Raw genomic sequence first — 24,169 nt, 5'->3', positions numbered from 1 at the left:
TTCAAAGAAGCAAAATCAGAAAATTACAAAGACTAGATCACTATACCATGCCAAAAACAACAAGGACTATTTGCTGAATTCAAAACAATGGGGATCAAATGAAAAAGCGACATTGGAAATCAACTCACGATTCCTACCAGACTCAAAAGTTTGGTACATTCCTCTGGAAGTAAGAGAGGGTAATGCCCCAGGGCCAGGGCATCTGGGAACCAGATGGACCCTTGCAATTCTGGCATCCCAGGCACTTTGGCAATGGCTTCTGGGCTGGAGAAGAAACACGTGGCTGTGACTCAGCCCTTTCTTGTTTTCCCCCAATATCTTAAATAAAGATGGGAAGCTGGGATTGATCACCTTTGCAACAGTGTTTCACTTTGACTGACAGGGAAAAATACCGCTGATTATGGCTGACAGCCCTGAAGATGCAGATGACTGAAGAAACAACCATCAGCACATCAAAACAAAAAGCAAAGCTAAGGAAAACGTCCCCGGAACTACTCCATTACCCGGGCTGGTGTTCCCTGAGCTGTCCTCTTGCCTAGGGTCTGAAAAGTGGATTCAAACTCCCAGACCTCCAGCTGCAGACTGATGGGAAGATGGAAACAGCGACCAGGTAAACAGGAGAACTGAGGAAATTCTACCCACACCATGCTTGGGGAATTACAAGCTCAGGAAGAATTGGTCCTAGCCAGAGAAAAGTAATTAGAAAAGTCGAGTATGTTAAATATTTTGGAGGAAAAGAAGGCAGGAAAATAATGTAGCATGGTAATGGAAAATGAACACATTTTCAAAGATTTCATTAGAGTGTAAGCACAACCCAAACTTACAATATTCCATAAACCTTCCAAATTATTAGAGGCAGGCAAGGGGGCAGGAGGAGGAGGACTTTTTTTTAAGGGAATATAAAATAAAATGACAGAAAATGAAGTATATTTGTAAACATAATGAATGCAGTTGGGTTAAGCTCAGCTAACATAGGAGACAACTCTCGGAATGGGTGAAATTATTGAACCCAAATATATACCCTTTGTAAGAAACACATACTAAATGAAATGACTCAGAAAGGCGGAATTTAAAGGCTATGAAAAAGTATTCCCAGGAATCTAAAACAAGCATGCACACTCATAAAATTTGAGGATTCAATATCAATATCAGAAAGTCAATTGAGTAAACATAAAAAAGTGGAAAAGGTTGATAACTTTACAAAATCAAAATTAAATTTTCAATTAAGATATACTTGTCAAAATCTTTTTGAAATTGTAATATAACATCAGAATATTCAATAATGACTGCTTGGACATAAACAGAAATGAATAGAAATAACAATCATGGAAAACTTTAGTATAAAACTAAACTAAAAACTTTTAGTATTTAAATAGGTCAAATATACAGAAACAAGTAAGATTTATAGGGTCTGAATAAAGTAGTGTGATTGCTTCCATAGCTGTGCCCAACTCTGTACCTTAGAAATAGAAGATGAACTTTTGCTAACACCTATGGAATATTTCCTAGTGTTGTTATGTGCTTATTCATAACAGTGGCCTCAGTAATTTCTATATTAAAATATTTGTATGAGATCCCATATTTTTCAGCTGCTGGTTATATTCCATTCACTTACAAAATTTAATAACAAAGACGCCACTGATAGACATTAATTCCAGATCCAGATTTTTGTCATTTCTAATCAGCAATCTTGAGCATAAATGCATTCTGGTGAATTTTTGTGAGTGCACCATTTTGGAAATGTCTTGGTGCTGGCAAACTGAGTCAAGTAAATTTTTGACTGATCATATCAGATTTCCCTCCAACCATCATTTGGATCATTTCTTTCAATAAATTTGCTAACTAGTTATTGTTTAACATGAAAAAAATTTTCCATATTAATAGGTTAGTCAGGAAACTTACTGCTTGCACTTAATGTTTCTGTAGCTTTCCAGCCAACCCAGTTATATTTTCTAGGTAAACAATCATATCATCAACTCATAATGGTAATTTTACCCTTTTCCAATGTGGATTCCTTTTTTTTCCATTTCTCTCAACTCCTGTCTCTTAAGTAAAAACCTTGGAGATTGGTCAAGATGTGAGAGTAGAAAGACCCTGAGCTCACCTCCTCTCACAAACACATCAGAATCACTACTTGCAGAATAATCATCTATGAAAATGACTGAAACCTACCAGAAAAAGATCTACAACTAAAGGCAGAAGGAAGAACCACAATGAGATGGGTAGGAGGGGAGGACTCACAATATAATCAAGTCCTATATGCTCAGGTGGTCAACCCACAAACTGGAGAATAATTATAGTACAGAGGTTTCCCCATAGGAGAGTTCTGAGCCCCACATCAGGTTCCCCAGCCTGGGGGTCCTACACCAGGAAGACAAGCCCCCAGAGCATTTGGCTTTGAAGGCATGTGGGTCTTAATTTCAGGAGTCCCAATGGACTACGGGAAATAGAAGCTTCACGTCTTCACTCTTAAGGGATGCACACAAAACCTCACATGCACCAGGACCCAGGGCACAAGCAGTAATTTGATACAAGCCTGGGCCAGACTTACCTGCTGGTCTCGGAGAGTCTCCTGGAGAGGTGAGGGGCAGCTGCGGCTCACCCTGGGGACACAGACACTGGTGGCATACATATTTGGGAGCCACTGATGCTGGTGGGTGCCACTGTGTGGGAATCCTCTCTCTGGCTTGTTAGCACCAAGACCTGGCCCCACCCAACAGTCTGGAATGCTGGGATGCCTCAGACCAAACAACTAACTGGGTGGGGACACAACCCCATCCATCAGCATACAGGCTGCCTAAAAACTTCCTGAGCCCAAAGCTGCCTCTAGACATGGCATCTACACACAGCCCTGCCCACCAGAAGACCAAGACCCAGATCCTCCCACCAGTGGGCAGGCACTGACCCTGCCCTCCAGGAAGCCTGCACTAGCTTCCAGACCAGCCTCACCCACCAGGGGGCAGACACCAGACGCAAGAAAACCACAGTCCCACAGCCTGAGTGCCACACAGCACACTCGTAGCAGGCCACACCCTACCCTGGGACCAGCTGGGCCCCAGCCCTGCCCACTAGCAGGACAACACAGGGACATGAAGGACCTCATATGCAACTGTCAGGAACCCCACCCCTTCTCCCAGCAATCTGATAGCAGCTCTGGGATCCCTGGGCCCTGCAGCCAGACTCCAGGACCTGGCTCTGCCTGCCAGTAGTCCATAACTAACACTAGGACCTGGCTTCACCCACCAATGGTGGGGGGGAACAGCACTGGAGCCTTCTGGACCCTTACTCTACCCACCAGTGAGCCAGCACTAACCCTGGGGCCCTGTGAGGAGCTCTGCAGTCAGCCACCTGTGACCAGGCCCTACTAGGCAACAGCATCCACACAAGGCAAGGCCTGGCAACCAGCCGGGTCAGGGGCCAACCAAGTCTACCAGACCACCCACATAGGCAGACTGCCATAACAGAAGGACCACAACACACAGCCCTTTTAGGGGGAATCCCTAAAGCTTATACCTTGGGTGACAAGAGAGGAGTATGCTGCAAGAATGCATAGGACTTCTTCTACAGAAGGCCACTTCTCCAAGGTCGAGAAATATAACTAACCAACTACATACATAAAAATACTAATAACAACTGAGACAAAATGAGGTGGCAGAAGAACATGTCCCAGCTGAAGGAACAAGATAAAACCCCAGAAGAAGAACTAAGTGAAGTGGAGATAGGCAATCTATCTGAGAAAGAGTTCAGAGTAATGATCATAAAGACGATGAAAGAACTCGGGAGAAGAATGGATGCACAGAATGAGAAATTAGAAGTTTTCAACAAAGAGTTAGAAAATATAAAAGAACAACCAAACAGAGATGAAGAATACAATAACTGAAATGAAGAATATACAAGAAGGAATCAATAGTAGACTAAATGATACAGAGGAACAGATCAGTGAGCTGGAAGACAGAGTAGGAGAAATCACTGCCACTGAACAGAGAAAAAGAAAAAAAGAATGAAAAGAAGTGAGGACAGTTTAAGTGAAAACCTCACTGTTTATTGCACAGACAAAATGCCAACCTATGTGTTGACCTACCAAGTCTGTATCCATAAACCCTACTTTCTCTCAGCTACTATGGGTAAACTCTGGGTTTGTATCCAAGGCCAGCCTCTGCACTGTGCTTGGATTTCATCCCCTCTGGACTTCTTTTTTTTTTTTAATGAGGAATCATACACACCATTTTTAAATATGTACATAATTTGTGTAATAAAAGTTTACTTGAGCACAAATACTTTCTTTGCCTATAAAATTGCTGTTATCAGTAGCAGCAGCACTTCCCGACCAAGAAAGGCAGAACTCGCCAGACTTCTACAGCCTGGTGCACTGCTCCCCTTTTTTTTTCTGTGGATGTACACATGTGCATGGTGGTCAGAGCCCCTTCACCAGCCTGCCCCTCCCTCTCTCTCTATCATGATGGTTTTTTAGGGAGAGGAAGAGGGGACCTGGGTGCAGACCTGGGATGATTTTCAGTGGGTGAAGCCATTAGGCTGTACCTTGCAGAAGCTCACAGTCTTCAAGGAGAGCTCTACTGCAAGTGCCCACCGAGACACACCTCCATCCTCTGTGCCATGCTCTCTAAGTTCCCTATGGACAGGGCCTCAGCTGCTGCTTCAACCTGAGTCTCATAGTATGCCTGAGTCCTGGTAAATCAAGTAGTTTAATTCTGCATGTGCATTTTCTCTCCAACGTTGTGAAACCTCACTATTAGATTATACCATCAGTTTATATACTATTACATCAATTCTAAAACAACAAACATATAAAAAACTCCCCACTGTACCGTGCCATTTCTCAGCTCTCCTTTATAGGGCTGTCTATTCTTGCTGTCTTCACTTCCTTAGCCATAGCAATCAGACAAGAAAAAGAAATAAAATGTATCCAAATCAGAAGGGAAGAGGTAAAACTGTCATCATTTGAAGATGACATGGTACTCTATATAGAGAACCCTCAAGTCTCCACCTAATGAACACTCTTTTAATCATAAATTTGGATATGAAAAACAGACTATCACCAGGATCCCAGCAGTTTTCCATGTGGTCTCTCCTAATCACAACCTCTCCCTCCCCCTACAGGTAATGACTATCCTGACATTTAGTGTAATGTCTTCTGTGCATGTCTTTGTAGATTTATTACCCACATATGTATCACTGTAGACTTTAGTTTTGCCAGTTTTTAAACATTTTGTATGTCTTTAAAGTCTCTTTGAATTAGAGACCCCCCATCCATCACTCTTCTTTTTCCTTATAATTCACTTGTTAAAGACAATTATAAGACAGTTTAGATTTGCTGATGATATCCTTAGGATTTAGTTCATCATTTTCTCTATTTTCTGTATTTATTAGAAAACAGTAGCTGTATCCTGAGGCTTGATCACATTCAGTTTGATCTTTTTAGCAAGACCTTGGTGGTGGTGCATTTTTTCACCAGGATGTACACAATGTCTCTATGTCTCTCTTTGTGATATCAGCCACTGATGCTCAACCCTAGATCCTTAATTCACTGGGTTTTGCAAAATGGGGATTTTCTACATCTATCAATTCTTATTTGTGTACTAGCTGAACTACTTCTACAAAAATACGTTTTTTCCTACTTATTTATTTACCACTGAGAGAGTTTAGAGAAGAAAAGCACAATATCAGATTCCCCTTTGAACTTTAATGGATGCTTTGTCTCCATCATTCATTTGAAAACCACTCTAGTCAGGATCACCTTTAAAGTACCTCTTGCCAGACCCATTAATAAATTCACAGACCTTATATAATTTGACCCCTTGATAGCATTTGCCACAAGTACACATTCCCACCTTTTTCACTTTTCTTCTTAGACACCACATTCTTCAACTGTCTTTCCTACTTCACCAAAGGCCCTTCCCAGTTTCCCTTGTAAGCATCCCCCTCTCTTCCTCACCTTTAGATGTTAGAGAGGCCCAGACTCACAAACTTATATCTCTAGCCCCAGTATCTCTAAAGAATTCTAGACTGGTATATCCGCTGGGCTGCATGCCATCTCATCAGGATGTCAAATAGTTTCAGACTTTACATGGCTCCCTCTTCTCCCTCAAACCTGCACCCCTTATTTTTTTCCCATCTCAGTCAGCAACACCACAGTTTGCTCAGGGGCCATCTTTAGCTCCTCTCTTTCCTGCATCCCCAGCTTCAAAATCTGCCCTTAATCGGATCACTTCTTACCTTCAGAGATAAGTGTTTTGTGTTTCTTTAGCCCAGTCTTGAATTTCTGCTTTAGCAAATATAAGGTAGAAGATTAGGCTTATCACATTATTGGCTACCATCATGAAGAAGATTTTAAGCCAGGGAGAGTCTTGATCCTGAGGAATTAAAGTGCAAAAAATTGTGTTTTGTAACATTTAAAATGTAATATTAAAATTAATATAGGCACAACACATGTCACTAAAACACAGCAAAACACTATCATAAGGCACAAAAAAAGCCATTTCACTCTACAAAGATAATCATTATTTACCTTTCCATGTTTTGATTTAGATTTATGTATATATAATTTTTCATGTATAAAAAGGACATTGTATGTATATAGTGCTAAAGCCAAGAATGCATATGGTTTTTCATTTAGAAATATCTCATAAACATGTTTGCATATCAGGAAATATTTAACTATATCATAACTGTTACTGACTGATTAGTAATCCAGAGTTTAGATTTATAAAATTTACAAAAGCATCCCTTATTTCTTTAAAGTTGTTTTTCACTTTTTGTTGCTATAAATTTGAATATATTGGTGGTTAATTACATATACAGCAATGTTTTTGAATAAGATTTGTCAAATATGCTTTCCTTATTTATAAAAATTGTTGACACATTTTCTCTTTCAGCCTATTAATATGATCAGTTTCATTAACAGATTTTATTGATAGAGTCACTTTTACTTTCACAGAAAATGGCCTACTTAATCATAGTGTCATATATATTTTAATATGTTGGTGGATTCTGTGCACAGATAATTTATTTTGGAATCCATATTCAAAGATGACATTAAATTTCAGTTATGTTTCAAATTTTCTTTACCACTTTGCCCTTTACTTTTTCATCAGCTGAGGTTAAATTTTATGTAGTTAAATGTAAAATGCATTGTGACTGGGTTTTGGTCTCTGGTGCCATGCTTTTCAAGGATGTCCTGCCTAAAGCTTAAATAATTATTAACTCCTATTTTACTTTAGTATCTTTATTGTTTCCTTTCTTCATTTACATTTTTTAATCACCTAGAATTAACTTGGGGGTAAATATGAGAACAGAGTGTAATTGTATTTTTCAGGTGGGCTTGCCACTATGTTTTTTAAAAAATCAATCCATTCCTTCTGGTTTGAAATGAAACTTTATTATATAGAATGTATTCTTTTCAGCACTTGACCATTATTAAATCATCATCAATTTCATTTAAAATATAATTAAGAGTAGACACTGAAAAAGTAAAACAAGGTTTCCTGACAAACTAGACATTAAATATATTTAATTATAGTGATTTCTATAATCAAACATGCCAAATTTGACAAATTTGACAGGTAGTAGGCAAACAGAAAGTGGAGGAAAAAACCAAGATGTGCTTAGAAATTTAATGATAAATAATAAAGCTTGTGGTAATTTCAAGTTAATAGAATCTATTGTGATTTGGAATTGAAGTCCAACCTAGAAACTTTTTTAAAATTAATTTTTATTGGAGTATAGTTGCTTTACAATGTTGTGTTAGTTTCTGCTGTACAGCAAAGTGAATCATATATCCACTCTTTTTTAGATTTCCTTCCCATTTAGGTCACCATAGAGCACTGAGTAGAGTTCCCTGTGCTATACAGTAGGTTCTCATTAGTTATCTATTTTATGTATAGTAGTGTATATATGTCAATCCCAATAGCCCAATTCTTCCTACCATCCCCTTCCCCCTTGGTAACCATAAGTTTGTCTTCTACATCTGTAGATCTATTTCTCCTTTGCAAATAAGTTAATCTCTGCCATTTTTCTAGATTCCACATATAAGAGATATTATACATTTCCAACCTAGAGACTTGACGTGCCTCTCCTGTCTAATATTTTCACTGATGTTGCTCAATAGGTGTGCAGCAACTTTTTGGACTTTGTACAATTTGGATTTCATATGGACTTTGTACAATTTGGATTTCATATGGACTTTGTACAATTTTCAAAATACCCATAGGTATTTTGCAATATTGGTTGATATTGTGCTTTAGATTTTTCCACAGTATGCTACCTAACTTTAATTTTTTTTCCCCAGGAAGACAGTTACATTCTCTGTACATATAATGTTATATTTTTCGTCTACACTTACATTGTATATATCCGTAATTAAGTTTTCTTGACATTTGTGTTTGCTAACATTTTCAGAATGCTAAACAATAGGATAGCAAACACACTTTTATTTTTCCTGAATTAAAAGTATATGAGACTAAAAATACTTATAGCTGTTATGCATTGAACACATAAACATCTGATACTTGCATACATGATCTGATTTGGTAATTACCTTAACCCCATGAAGTTTCTATGTCATCTTAGCCATTTACACCTGGAGACACTGAGACTTCGATTAAGAAATGTTTCCAGGTCACATATCTTATAAGTAGGTGAGCTAAGACTTGAACAAGATAGTTTTGCTGGGGAAATATACACTGTAAACTACTAAGTAGCTGATTCTCATTGTTTCTAGTATTTTTGCTTAAAGAAAAAACTTTTTTCCTGATAATATAATAATATCATCTTTTGTTGGTTAATGTTTACTTCATTTTTTATGCTGTCCTTACAACTTTCAATGTTTCTACGTCTTTATTTTAGGTATGTATTTTATATATAAATAGCATATGAATGGCTTTTGTTTTTAGTCTTACAAAATGTGTCCTTTAATTGCAGAGTTTAGTCCATCTATATTTATTGCGATCTTTGGTATATTTGGATTTATTTCTACCATCTGTCTTTGTGCTTTTAATTTGTCCTCTCTTCTACCTATAGTCCTACCCCCAACCCCCACACCATTTCTTATCTTCTTTCACATTGAGGGGCTTTTGCTTCCTTTTTTAAAAAAAAATTTATTCCATGTTTTCCCCTCTCTCCTGGTTTGAAAGTTCCACACTTTATGTCTTGGAATTTTAATACACATACCCCCCAAATTTAATACTAATCTTTATGTATTAAAAAATTAGAGGGTCCAGGAGGAGGGGAAACAGGGAGTTCTTGTTCAGTGGGTATAGAGCTTCAATCATGCAAGATGACAAAATTCTAAAGATCTATTATACAACGATGTGCATATAGTTAACAATACTAACTATACAATATTGTAATGTACACTCAAAATTTGTTAAGAAGGTAAATTTATGTTATGTGGTTTTTATTTTAACACACACACACATACACACACAGTTATGCAATTTAAAAATGAAAGCTGGAGAATAATTCTGTAGTCTCTGAATAAATAGTGCTGTATCTTAATTTACCTACTTATTTTGTTGACTTTACATTGACAACTCCTGGTCTATATTGCTTTTTCTTTTGTGTCTTGCCCTCTTTTATTAAAGAAAGTGTTTTTATTTCATTTTCCAGTTACTTTGAAATTTATACACATTTTTCTGTATTTTAAAAATTACTACCCTAGAAATTACAACATGTATCCTTGGTGCACCAAACTCTATTAATACTTTTATCCTATGGCAAGAGAACATGAAGTCTTTGGAATAATTTATTCCATTTATCCTCTCCTGATTAATTTACTATTGTTACTGTCTACTCTACTTCATTCATTCTATACATGTAGTTTTTTTAAAACTCCACAAGACACTTTTATTATTTTGTACAATAAAACAAATAAGTAAATAAGTGGATTTGCCACTTTTACTCTTTTTCATTCCTATGTGTACCTCCAACTTTCTTATGCTTAAAAACATTCTTTAAATGCCCATTAATGAATTGAACTTCCTTGATTTTTGTTTGCTTGAAATACGTTATCTCCTTTAAAAAATATTTTCACTGAGTTTACAGATTTAAGTTGGCAGTTCTTTTCATTTAGTATACTGAAGATATCATCCTACTGTCTTCTGGGCTTCCTTTTTTATGGATGAAGAGTCAGAGATTAGTTTACCTGTTGTTCATTTGAAGGCAACCTTTCTTATTTCTCTTACTGCTTGTATGACTTTCTTTTTGTCTTTACTTTTCTGTAAATTCTCTATGAGGTGTGCAACTGTGGATTTCTTTTGTTTATCTTACTTGTCATTAATGGACTTCTTAAAGATGTGAATTGCTATATTTCTGAAAAACTAGGAAACAATCATTTTCTCTTCAAATTTAACTTCTGCCCTATTCTGTTTTCTGGAACTCCAGTTAAATGTATGTTGGGCCTTCTCACTGAGTCCACATATTTTGTATTTTCTATAATTTTTTTCTTAATGTGATTCATTCATGTGGTGATTCATGTGGTCAGGAGGATAGATCCTCCTGACCAGTCAAGATAGAGTAGGTTATACTACAGTAACCAATATCCACTGCACGCCCCCCCCCCCCCCCCCCCCGCAATTCCTAGTGGCTTTTAGTGGCAGAGATTTGTTTTTTGTTTAAACTGAATGTCTATAGCAAGTTGGCTAGAGGTTATGCTCCATATCTCTTCATTCCTGGATCCTGGTCAATGGAGTTGCAGTTGACAGTCTGATTGTTGCCAGTTGCTGTGTCCAAGAGAGTGGCCTCTTAGTTCTCAGTTCTTCTCTTCAGAATGAATGCATATCACTTTCTCTCATGTGTCACTGGCCAAAATAAATTATATAAATATATCTAACTTCAAGGAAGTGGGGAAATGCCCAAGAGGAGAACCAAAAAATTTATTGTATCTGCAATCGTTACTTTCCAGCCTGCCCTCTTCTCCACAAACATTGGATTCACTCGCCTTCCTCTATGCCAAACACACTAATCAAGGGAGACCACTCCAAAGACTCTCCAGTCCCTACCTTCATCTGTTTCAGAGCCTGATTGAAGAACATTCAAACATTCATCAGGATCTGACTCTCAAAATGTCTGCCTAGAAGTGTGTCAGCATTACTAAGGACAAATGATTGCTGTTTCTTTTCCAATTCTCCTTTTCTGAAAGGAAGTATTTATTGCAGCTATTGGATTGCTATACTACCATTGTATACAGCATTATGGAGCATGTAATTCCAGATATAGAGGGCCATTATGCATCATCCCCCAGTAAAGGGTGATACATTCTGCACTTTGAACTTGATGCCATAACTAGGTGGGACTTTGGATGTCTGTTGACTCCCTTATGGAAGGAGTAAAATTGTTGTGCATGTACATTTATACATTTTTTCAGGCTTTTAAATTGTCTTTCTTAAGAGAATTGGTCCAAATTACTTAGCCTCCCATTAATGGAGACAGAAGCCTCACTAATTCTCTTATTAGCTATACTTAATCTGAATTTTTAATTTTTATATTTTTAAGTGCCAGAGGTTAGATTTAGTTCTTTGTCTAAACTTATGTTTCTTTCTTTTTTTCTTTTTTTAAAGGGAACGCTATTTATTTATTTATTTATTTTGGCTGTGTTGGGTCTTCGTTTCTGTGCAAGGGCTTTCTCTAGTCGCGGTGAGCGGGGGCCACTCTTCATCGTGGTGTGTGGGCCTCTCACTGCCGCAGCCTCTCTTGCTGTGGAGCACAAGCTCCAGACACACAGGCTCAGTAGTTGTGGCTCATGGACCTAGTTGCTCTGCAGCATATGGGACCTTCCCAGACCAGGGTTTGAACCCATGTCCCCTGCATTGGCAGGCAGATTCTCAACCACTGCCCCACCAGGGAAGCCCTAAACTTATGTTTCTTAAGTTTATATTTATATATTTTTTCTTATTTATATTTTATATTTTCAGTCCTTTCTTTTACTTCTTTAAATATATACATATATGTCCAATATCTCTGAGGATCTGATTCGGTGGTTTTTATTCATCTCTCACATAACACATTATTTCCTCAAGCATTTTATAATTTTTGATTGATTGTAAAATCATATTCACCAAAACTTTATGCCTAAGGAAATTCTGGAATATGAATTTAGAGTTTCTCCAGAAAAAAAAATTTATTTACTTTTACTAGGCATCTGTGGACTACTAGAAATTCAATTCTTGGCTTATGGCATTTGGACACAATAGAATTTGAATTAGGGCCTCAAACCATTGTGAAGATTGGTTTATTGTTTCAAACGTTCAGAAGAGTCTATATTCAGTTTTTCCTCTCCCTTTGTAGCTGAGGCTGAAATATATAAGTTTCCTCACTGGGCAGAGACAACTTCGGACAGTTCTGGAGCCATGTTTCCTGCCACCTTTGGGGGAAGTCAGCTCAGCAAGTCTGAATGAGTTAATTGGAAGAACAGGCTGAGTGAGCTCCATGCTCAGGGGGAGAAAACACACCCTGGTCTCCTGGAGTTCTTTTTTAATAAGCCTACCTCTCTGATCAGGGAGCTTCCATGGTTATAATGATGTTTCTAGCCTTTCTGATACCATAAGTCCTAGCACATGATGGTGGGGGGGCTCCTCTCTATGGGAAATTTGGCCATGGTGAGTACAAATTGTCTCTTCTTGGCCAAAGTTGTGGGACAAGGAGCAATTGGAGTATTTGCCTGAACACTGTTACCTCTCAGCTTGGAGATTTTCCTCCAAAACTTTCCTCCAAGTTTATATATGAGCTACATGGTAGTAGTGGTGTGAGGTTGTAGTCCTTAGTGGTTACAGATAAATATCAGCATTTTAATTCTAACTCTTCTTTTATGAGTGGTTTTGGGATATTATCTCTTATGCTTTGTTTGTCCATTATAACTGGGTGTCCATTATAACACCCAGGATGGGCAGTTTCTCCAAGGCAGCCAGTGGCTTTGATGGTCATCTACCTCTCTGGAATCAAGCTCTTCCTTCATGTTCAATCTCTGAAATTTTCCCTTATTTTTTTTTTCAAGATCAGGCATGCATTTAACATGATTGTTAAAATTTGATAAGGCATTTAAAAATTTTTTGAATATATATTATTAGATTCTGGGACCACAGAATTCATCAAAATATGTTGGCAAAGATTGTACAGCCATTTGCATATAGTGTGTTGGAGAAAGCATGTTCAGGTGTATTAGAACAGAGTCATCATAACAGATAAATAAATCCTGGTCAAAGATGAACTAACCTAACAAATAATAAGGAAACTTAGTATTAATGGTTAGTGGGTAAATTATCTGTGGCTTAAGAAGAAAAGTCAGAATAAATGTGATGGTTGAGGAATGTGCACGTGTTTCCAGTTATCACCTGGGTGATGATAGTGGTTTTGCCTCCACTAGGTAACCAGCTTTGAGAACTGGGGTTTCTTTACATAATACTATCAATTTATACAATATTCCTGTAGAATCATCCACATATTGATCATTTCTGTTGCCTCTTTTCCTTTCTGTATCTCCAATCTACCATCTGGGATAATTTTATTTCTCCCTAAAAAACTAGCTTTTTTTCTCAGTGCTAGCCTACTTCTGATGAATTCTCTGTTTCTGTTTGAAAATGGATGAATTTAAACTTCATTTTTTATGATGGATTTTTTTTGATGTATTGTAGAATTCTAGACTAGCAGTTATTTTCCTTCAGCACCAGATAAGGCATTTTAAGTATTTTTAAGAGGAGAATTTCAGGTAACCTCATCCATAGGAACAGAAGCCAGCCTTCATAGAATTGTTTCTTTTGATCATTTAAAAATTGTATTTGTTCCTGATTTTTCATTCCTTTCCTGATAAAACTATATCTTCTTACTTATATTACCATTCACCCAGTCAACTACCTGTTTTGATAAAGGCACACATTAATTGTTAAAAATCACAGAGGTCCACTTCTGTTTCAATAACCAATGATTAAAGAGTTACCAGCACAACTAATTGACATATAGCAAGAAAGAACTTGTATCCTCTGTAAGTTTGGAGGAAATGCCAAGTTTAATATGACACAAAAACTCATAACTCACCTCTTGCTGATGTCTTCTCTGTAACTTTTTGTATGCCTTACACTTTCTTTTTCTGTACAGTTAATATGAGAAAAATAACTACCCATGTCTGGGTGTTCCTTACCTGACTAAGGATCACTCCAGTCACAGTGGAAGCAATTAGTCCTCCTGTTAGTCCAATTACATTTGTAAATCCTTTAAGAAATCCATAATATCTATACAAAAATGAATGACAATACACACATGTAAAGTAATGCAAGTGCTGCAAGAAAAATCTAATGAAATGAGATTTAAGAGAGATAACTGTTGACTTCCTAAATTTCCCATTTCCACTATTCAAATTCCATTAAAAATGTCTGAAAAAGTACATGGATATAAGTAACTTTCTGGTTGCACAGCAGAGCCAGATAGATTGGCTTTAGCAGTAAAGAATATTAATATATTGAGAAAATTAGGCCATATTAGAGTGAAAGCCAGCAGAGTTAGGAAATCTATAAATACAGTTGAGAAATTCCAAAGGTGATGTGTGTTGGTAATAGGAACAGGTTTGGGATTAATACAAAATTGAAGGGCTCTGTTCACCTGACCTATTCTCACAGTCCCAGAACTACTGGCCCCAGTGATTGCTCCCATTATTCAGGCAAGGAAACCAGAAACTTGTTTACAAGCAACTGTGATTGGCCATTCCTGAGTGCTAAAACCAACTTCAGCAGAAAGTGGAGCTACAAAAGCAGGGAAGCCACAGAGAATAATAGATAAAGTAGGGATCAAATCCATCAGCCATAAAGAACAAGGAAGTGCCTCTTGCAGAACAGAATCCATGTCTAATCAAGAAATTAGTTCACTCCAGGACAGGGAGTCTGTGCCTTTCCTGCCCAACAGATTTCACCATTAAATGTTCTCTGTTTTCAATTCTTGCCTTTTATGAGAGTGAGGGCTTTTTGTTTGTTTTGCTCTGTCTCTTATTTTATTTCCTTGCGTCTATTCCATTCTTACTCTGCCTTTACCTGTTAAATATGGGAGGGGGTGTATAGTTTATCAGTTTATGGGTCCTGGGTCAGAGAAGCATCACATCTGGACCTAGAGTCCCTGGATTGTGGAGCTGTATGCAGTCACATGGTGGAAATTTGAGTTGTCTCTTTTTGAGGGGAGCTGGACAGTGTCTTTTAATGTGTGAAGAAGATTTATGGTTACGAGCAGCCACAGGTGCAGATTGGGGCAGAAACCATCACTTGTCTCCAGTATTCATTGTTTCCTTTTTCATTTTAGCAATAGAACCCCTGAGTTTTCAGTGGTAATAGGGCCACTTATGCCTTTGGGAGCCCTTGTTACTTTTGCCTTCATAATCACCTTCCACCACAAAAAATACTTACAATTTTATTTTATGACTCTGTCTATGTGTTGTGGAACTTTTCAATTTCACCTAACTTGTCAGATTTCTTGGTATTAACTTGTTTATAATATTCTGTTATTTTCTTTATTATGTGCTAAGAATTATTACAATGTACCCTTTTTCATCGCTTATATTGATAATTTTTCCCTTTTTCTTGATCAATCTTCTTTATTTCACTGATTTTATTAATTTTCAAAGAAGGAACTTTTGATATTGTTGGCTTTACATATCATTTTTTTGTCCTACTCTTCATAATTTCTTTCCTTCTACTTTCTTTGGGTTTAATTTGCTGCTTTTTTCCCCCTACCTATAATACCTGAGATACAAACATGATTATTGATATTAAGACTTAATTGTTTTTCAGTATATATGTTTAAAGCTATACATTTCTCTGGGCATGATTTTAAATGCATCCCACATGCTTTGATATGTCATATTTCATTGTAATTTAAAATATTTTCTAATTTCAAATGCGATTTCTTCTTTGACCTAAACATTAATTTCAAAGCAATGGGAGTTACCTATCTTTTGCTTTTGATAGCAACCTTAATTTCACAGTGATTAAAGAATGTATTCTGAATGATTTTAGTCATTTAAAATGAATTACAGCTTGCTTTATGATCCAGCATACTGTTAACTTAAGAAAAAATGTCCCATGGGCAACTGAAAAGAATGTGAATTCTCTCCTTATTGAGTGCAGTGTTCTACATATGTCAATTAGGTCAACTCTGTTCATTGTTGTTGTTGTTGTTTAATCATCCATATCCTTACTTTTTGTCTACCTCTTTTTTGGTATAAGCTATTGAAAGAAGTGTGTGAAAGTCTTTTCTTTCATTGTAAATTTGTCTAGTTCTTTGAGTTTGCTCAATTCATGTTGAGTATAAATTAAAGCTGTAAGATTGGGTTCCAAAAGAAGTAGAATTCTGATATTTTTCTCTTTACCATTATGAAATATCACTATTTCTAATAATGTTTCATGAATTAAAGTCTATTTTATTTGATATTAACATAGTTATTCCAGGTTTCTTTGGGTTAATATTTGTTTGGCATATCTTTACCCATTCTTTTATTTCATCCTTTCTGTATCCTCATGTTTAATTTGTCTTTTATTTGCAGCATAGAGCTGCATTTCCTTTTTTATTGAGCTTGAAAATCTTGATACTTACTTGGAGTATTTCATCCATATTAATTTAATATAATTACTAATGTACTTGTGATTACCTGCTCACTATTTATTTTCTATTTGACCTACCCTTTCTCATTGCCCTTTTTTTCTTTTAGATTAATCCATTTTCATTTCATTTTTCCTTCTATGACATTATTTCACTATTCTTTCCAGCACTGAAGATATAACATGCACTTTACTTAAGTTTATTATGAATTATACTTTTACTATTTTCATTATAATGCCAGAATATGAGAATTTTTAGTTCTTTGCATTAGTTCATCCTGTATTTTCATTCTTTAGTGTATCTTATTTCTATATGCATTTCAACTCATAAGATACTCTCTGTTGTTTTAAAGATCAATGGTCTCCTAACACACATATTTACCCCCTATTGCTCCTCAGTCTGTCTTGCATTTTCAGGTTTCATCAGGGATAATTTCTTTCTGACTGAAAAATTCCTTTTAATATTTCTTTTAGTGAAAATCTGCTGATGAAAATTTCTCTGTTTGCCTGTCTGAAAACATTTTTATTTTGCTTTGATTTTTGAAGAATATTTTCACTAGGCATAAAATTCTAGGTTGGCATTTATTTTTCAGCATTTTATAGAACTCATTTCATTATCTTCTGGCTTTCATAGTTTCTGTTGAAAAGTCAGATGTCAGGCTTATTCTTGCTACTTGAAAGTAGCATGTCTTTTCTCTCTAGTTCCTTTTAAGATTTTTGTCTTTATCTTTGACTTTCAGCATTCTTACTATATATATAATATATATATATAATATATATATATAATATATATATATATATATTATATATATATAAATTTACATTGTATCTTGATTTAAAGTTGCAGAGCTTTGTGCATGTGTGGCTTATGGTCTTTTATTACTTTTGAGCTATTTGGGGCTGTTTTCTGTTAAAATACTGCTTATGTCACATTTTATCTGTTTTTTCCTTCTGAGACTTAAGTACAGATTTGTTAGCCTTTTCACTTAATTCTGCATTTCTGCTAATTTCTTTATTTTCTATTTTTTTCTGTATATGTTTCAATTTGGATTTTGTTAATGATGTTTTCCAGTTTACCAATCTATCTTCTCTTGTGGCTAATTTGTCATTAAACCTATCTATGAAGATCTTAATTTCAGACATTTTATTTTTCAGTTCTAGAATTTCCATTTGATTGTTTTTATAGATTCCAGTGCTGGTCAATTGTTTATCTTTTCATCTATTTTCTTCAGCTTTCTCCCTGGTTTCTTGGGTATATTATCATAGATATTTTGAAGTTCATTTTGCCTGATAACTTTATTTTTATTTATTTATAATAAAGATCTGAGAGTTTCTTTTTTTAAATTTATTTATTTTTGGCTGCATTGGGTCTTCATTGCTGCATGTGGGCTTTCTCTAGTTGCAGCGAGTGGGGGCTTCTCATTGTGGTGGCTTCTCTTGTTACAGGGCATGGGTTCGAGGCTCACGGGCTTCAGTAGTTGTGGCACACAGGCTTAGTTGCTCCACGGTGTGTGGGATCTCCCTGGACCAGGGATCGAACCTGTGTCTCCTGCATTGGAAGGCAGATTCTTAACCACTGCACCACCAGGTAAGCCCTTACCTGATAACTTTAATATCTGTATCATTTGTATGACTATTTCTAAGGGCATTTTATGGTTATTAATCAAATGGCCCTGTCCCTTGGCATGCCTAGTAATTTTTATTTAATGATGGACATTAAATAAAGAAGCTATAGATTTTAGAATATATTGTACTTTGCCAGAAAAGATTTACTCTTTTCTCTAATAGATAGATTTGGAGGGGAGGAAATTGAACACTCTAACCTAAGTAGGGAATGAAATGAGATGAGGCTAGGCTTCAATTTTGATAAGACTCAGTTTACCTCTGGTACCCCCTGTTCCTTGAATATAGCCCTCCATGGTGTTAAATAGAGAGCTTGGTATACTCAGCTGGGTCCCACCAGGCCCTGGTAGAGCTTGTCTCCTTAGCACAGATGGTATGGGAAATTCTGCCATGTTTCTTATTGATTTTTAGCTTAGATTTTTTTTTGCCCCTTACCCTATTAAACTTCAGAATTCAAAAAACATCTCAAGGAGAGAAACTGACTTTGTGTTTAAGTTCTCTTACTTTCCAATTTTGCCACTCTAGCCCTGTGCAACTGACAAATGCTTGGCTAATTTCTATGTCCAGAGCTGCAGGTTTCTACCAGGGCCAAAGTTGGATTATCAGCCTTTTGCCAATTTCCAGAATTGGCAAATAGCCCCAAGGAAAAAATGGTGGGGATTGTCAGCTCACCTCTCAGAGGTGCTAGCCTCTGATGTCTTTGGTCCTACTGGCTTCTGCTGCTGTCTGATACCTTTTAGTGAATACTCATGGTATTTTATCTGGACTTTTCCAGTTTTTCCCAGCCAGAATATCAGTCATACATAAGCTGCTCAATCCCATGAGGAGGTTTACCAGTTTTCTCAAATTTTGCTTTATGGTTGTAAAATGTTAGATGTATAGAAATATCTTCTAGTGGATTAAAATAATTATAAAATATCCTTCTTTATCTCTAGTAATGTATCTTGTCTTAAAGTCTACATTGGCTGATCTAGTTTCCTTTATTTTACTTTTAATCTACTAAATTTTGTTTTTGCTTTTATTTCAATCAAGTTTAACTTAAAATTTGGAAGAATTAGTTCTTTTATATTTCATGTTTTCTGACACATTTGACTTAAAATGATCATCATTCTATTTTTTTCCCTTCTATCCTATCTTCCTTTATAATTTCACTTGATTTCTTTTTCATTGTTTTTTTAAAATATCATTCCCTTTACACTTTTATTATCCCTCAGTAGTTACCTTAGAGATTAAAACATGTATCCTCAACTTATTATGCTCTAATATAAATTAATATTTAAAAAATTCCCATTAATGAAAATACCTTGGGAGACTTAAATTCACTTATACCCTCTCATCTTATGTGCTGTTTATTGTTATGCATTTTAATTTATATATTTTATACCCTATAGGGTATTATTGTTTTTGTTTTGTGAATTCAGTAATTACTGGATTTACTCTAATATTTTTCCTCTCTGTCTCTCTTCATTTGTTTCTATACCTCTATGTTTCATCTGTGATTATTTTACTTCTGCCTGAAGAATTCCCATTTAATAATTCTTTCACTGGAGGTCTGCTGTGGATGAATTCCCAGTTTGTCTGAAAAATGTTTTTATATTACCTTAATTCTTGAAGGAAATGTTTGCGGACAAAGACTTCTAGGTTAACAATGATTTTTTTTTTTTTTTTTGTAACATGTTAGGAATTGGCTTCTAGCTTTCATAGTTTCTGTTGAGAAGGCAGTTGTCAGTATTACTATTGCTCCTTTGAAAGTAATGTCTTTTGTATACAGCTGTTTTTAAAAGAGTTCTCTCTTTTTTCACAGTTTTGCAATAACAAGTCTAGGTGTGGAGTTCTTTGCATTTATCCTATTATATATTCAGTAACTATAGCACCTTTAATGACTATGCTGTCTTTTCAGATTCAGAAGTCTTTGGCATGCTGTGGTGGTGGGAAAGGATTTAACCTATTTTTACTGAAAGAGGCGCTTTCATTTCATAATTAGAGATATAAATAAAATCCCCAGTGTCAAGAGTCCTGAGTGCTAAGACAATTACTCTGAAAATCATTACACATCCAAAGTATGGAGCAGTTCACTAATCTGAGAGTAGCAAGGTGAGAGCTTTATATGCTCCATACCTCATGCCACCCAAATCCCAAACAGTAGGTATTTGATATGGGGAATGAAAACAACCTTGAGATTGTTTTAATGCAGGACAGTTTCCTGGAAAGCCATTAGCTCTAAAACTGCTTATTCTTCAGCTGCAATAACCCATGGTAAAAGCATTTTGGAAGGGTAAATAGCTGCTGAAGTCGACTTTCAATTTAATTGATTTTATATTTTGGTGTAATAATGATTTAGTAGAACGTAAATAAGATTCAGATACCTGAACTATACTTCAGTCCCACATGGGGGGAAATTCAAGGGTGCATGACCCATCCATCAGTCAAAAATAATTAAAAGCAATTAAAAAATTTTTGGACCCTCCCTTTAAGAATGTCAAGGGGATGACAGTGCCTGCTTAATGTATCACACAGCATCTTTAGAATCCTCTGTGCTTTTCTACTCATGCTACCCATCAAAGAGATGGTCACTACATTCCCAGGTCTTCTCTGTCTCACTCAATTTCATTTCCCAAACAGTATTCTCACAGAACCACATCTGTGTCTCCTCTTCTTCCTTGATGCCTTTGTTATGCTCAAAAAATATAATCACTTGCCCTATTCCTCAGTTCTAGCAAAGACCAAATTCCCCTAAAAAGACAGTTGAGTAATTTATCCTCTAAGGGGACTCTTTTTAATAGGCAAGGGAAGTATATGGTTAGGAATATTAGGAATAAGTTTCATCCCCAACCATTAAAAAGTTTAAGCATTATAAATTAATATGTTTGTGACATAATGCACATATGCCCTAAATATTGAGGATGAATTAGCTTAAGAGACTAAGAATATTTCCAAATTGTCTATTAGTATATCTTCTCTGATGCTACAAAATTACCTGGCTAACATGGTATTTGGACCCATTAGAATGATGCAACTCAGGTCAAGTTCTATGTTATCCAAGCCATTGATGGCTGAGATATTTCCCATCTTAATGACCAGGTACTGGTAAATAACACTAGTGAGGCATTGACTACATCTAGACGGCTCTGGAGGCAGACATTCTAGGTATGAACCTTCCCTCTACTTATTACTAATCATGTGACTTTACATACATTCATTTCCCTGGTCTTTTGTTTCCTTATCCACACTATGTGGACAATATTATCTCACACTGGGGTATAACAGGCACATAAAAAATACTCAGTAAATGGTAGCTATTTATAATTTCCTTTATCTATTTGTATATACATTCTTAATTTACCTGTTTTTCAGAGTGCATATGGCTCAGGTGGCATTGTGTATTCTATATCAAATAATCCGTTTATGTCTTTATATAATTCCAAGTAATCAGAATACATGCAGGCATTTTTAAGGAGGGTCTCAGAACTCAATAAATCAAATGGATACATGTCTTCATTACTCTGGCCTTCACCTAGTGTAGATCTGATGGGCAAGATTCTTTACAGAATTGTGACAAAGTAGATTACTCTTGGTTTATTTTTGCCTCTCTACGCCAGGTCACTGCTTTACAAAACTTCAAAGAATTCTGTTCATATTGGATCTATGTTCTCCAGAGAGTGCTAGCCCTATAAAGTACAATGTGAAGAGTGTCCCCTGGAGTTGTGCAAATGACAGAACTGCTTCCATTAGTCACACTTATTATATCTAAAAAAAGGCATAACACAGTAAAAAGAGGAAAAGTTCTTTGTCACAGAGATCTGGATTAAAATCCTACCTAATTTCCAAGCCAGTGATGACATCTTAGGCTGACAATTAAGTATCTGAAACTCAGTTTCCTTAGTTACAAAATAAATATTACTAACTGATGGCTTTTCTTCATGAGTAATAATATATAAACATGGTATAATAACAATTTTAATGGATCAGTTAACCCTTATACATGTTTGCTATGTTCCAGGCACTATTCTATGTACTTGACTATATTAACTTGTTTAATCCTCTTGTGAGGATAACTTTATGAGGTAAGCATTTTCTTATTACTCCCATTTTATAGGTGAGAAACAGGTGTTGAGAAAGTAAGTATTTTGTTTGAGGAAAATGGTCATGAAACCCAATATTCTGACTCTAGAATCTGTTCTCCTGATCACTGGACTATACTCCTTCATACACATGTGAGAGTTGCATACATTTGCATATATCATTTGGTATATAGATATTATTTAAGTTATATGTCTGACCTATATAGATGCTTCTTCAGAACTTTTGACCTGCTGACCATCAGTTCCAAAATACTTGAAATCTTAAAACTTTGAGAACTTGGATACAAGAAAGAAAGAGATTTTTAAAACCTTACCTGGGAGCAATATCCAAGACATTTATTAATATTCCACCCATACAAAAGCTTCCTGTTGCATTAGCAAGTATCAGGAAAATCATAGTGCCATGGAAGCTGGAACTCAGGTAAAGCAGGCACAGGCTGAAGAGGGCAGGCAGGAGAAGTCCTGGGGAGTGATTCAGACAACACAGTCAGGTGCATCCCAAAGAAGGGGGTGAAATACCCCAAAGTGCTTGAATGTCCTGGCTTTTTCTTACCTAGCAAGGTGAAGAGTTTCCGGATGGTGAGTAGGCTGAGAATATTCCTGGACAGGAAGACGTCTGCCATATGACCTGCTAGGATAGCAAAAATCCAGGCAAACAAATGGGGGAGGGAAGACAGCAGCCCATTCTGAGGAGGGAATGTTATTGTGAGTGAGTATGAGAAACAGGATAATCCCTACACTGAAATTCAGTATCTAAAAATTCGTATTGTCATATAGAAAACCATCAATGTACAATCCCAGAGTTACTTCTGGGGACACACTACCCAAGAGAAAGAGAAAAATCATTTTGACGTCAGAAACAGTCATCACAATCTGCCTAATTTTCTGTTGGGACCTGAAAGTCCTAGATGGTAGAGAGGAAAACTATGTTGGGAATAGGAAATGCTGTCTGTGGGGAAAATGATAGAGATAACAATTGAAAACATGTATATGGTACTTATTGTGGACCAGCTGCTGTTAATCCTTGCAGCAAATCCATGATCTCATGGAAGATAAAATTGAATCTTAGAGAGCTTAAGTGACCTCACTGTTACACTGGTCACTAGGCTGGGTTACTGGAAGTTCATTATAGAATGTCTCAAAATGGCAAGCCCAGACTCCATTTCTAGAGTCTTTTCTGGTTACTATGGCATCAAACAACAGAAGGTTCCAGGCATCAGTAATTCTCCAAGTCAGACAACCAATGAAAGTTCCAGTCCTTTCAGAGCAAGCTGTGAGTCATGGGTTCACAACCCAGGACTCTTTGCCTTTCCCCAGGGGAGAGGATTGGTATGAGCTGGAAAGGGTGGTAGAGCCTGGCCAACTGACTTTCAGGAAAGGATCTGACCCTGCAGGGAACAATGGTGTTGAGCCTTAAGGAATACATAAGGGTGATTATACAGGGAATGGGAGATAGGGAATCTGTGGGAATGTGGGTGAGTGTGTATTGTTGTGGGAATGCTAGACACCATGTGTACACCTTTTGTTCTGGGCAATGTTGACCTAATAATTGGAAACAGTGACGTCTCAAGGTAAAGAACATCAGCTAAGTAGTATAGGGGTGGGCAAGACCTAGGACTAGAGTCATGGGAGAAAAGGAAATGGGTGCAAAGTCCTTCATAAAGTGAAGAACAGAAGGTGTACTTACCTCTTTTACATTAATATGAAACTTGGAGTTGATAAACATTGGTGTATACAGACTCAGGAAGCTATTTGCCCAGAAAAAAGCAAAATTACAGAGGGAAATGACCCAGAGTGGAGGAGACTTAAGCATAGCCTTGATGGGCAGAGATGGTGCACTTGAACTGACCTGGAAAGGAACCCATTAATCGTTAGCAC

At 36.5% G+C, this 24,169-nt stretch overlaps 1 protein-coding gene across 26 annotated transcripts in view; it reads right to left on the bottom strand.

Annotated features, from left to right (window-relative positions):
- Window positions 1–24,169, bottom strand: part of SLC17A1 (solute carrier family 17 member 1) — a 269,472-nt gene that overhangs the window by 201,331 nt on the left and 43,972 nt on the right. For 21 of the 26 annotated variants that reach the window (XR_014016750.1, XR_014016751.1, XR_014016752.1 and 18 more), the window contains 5 exons: window positions 23,979–24,140; window positions 22,845–22,977; window positions 22,606–22,753; window positions 14,147–14,237; window positions 6,235–6,371 (listed from right to left, as the gene is read on the bottom strand). Coding sequence is in view for 2 of the 26 variants with exons in the window: in XM_081245189.1 (XP_081101315.1) it covers window positions 6,237–6,371; window positions 14,147–14,237; window positions 22,606–22,753; window positions 22,845–22,977; window positions 23,979–24,140 (669 nt within the window). In the remaining 24 variants the exon portion in view is untranslated. Of the gene's footprint in view, window positions 1–1,894; window positions 6,372–14,146; window positions 14,238–22,605; window positions 22,754–22,844; window positions 22,978–23,978; window positions 24,141–24,169 lie in introns of those variants that run through there. The other 5 variants (XR_014016757.1, XR_014016758.1, XR_014016756.1 and 2 more) reach the window with 5 other exon arrangements.

This window comes from Mesoplodon bidens, assembly GCF_964165515.1.
Source record: "Mesoplodon bidens genome assembly, chromosome: 10".
Classification (NCBI taxonomy): Eukaryota; Metazoa; Chordata; class Mammalia; order Artiodactyla; family Ziphiidae; genus Mesoplodon; species Mesoplodon bidens.
The sequence above is the reverse complement of the archived record's forward strand: the minus strand, read 5'-3'. Positions and strand labels throughout refer to the sequence as shown.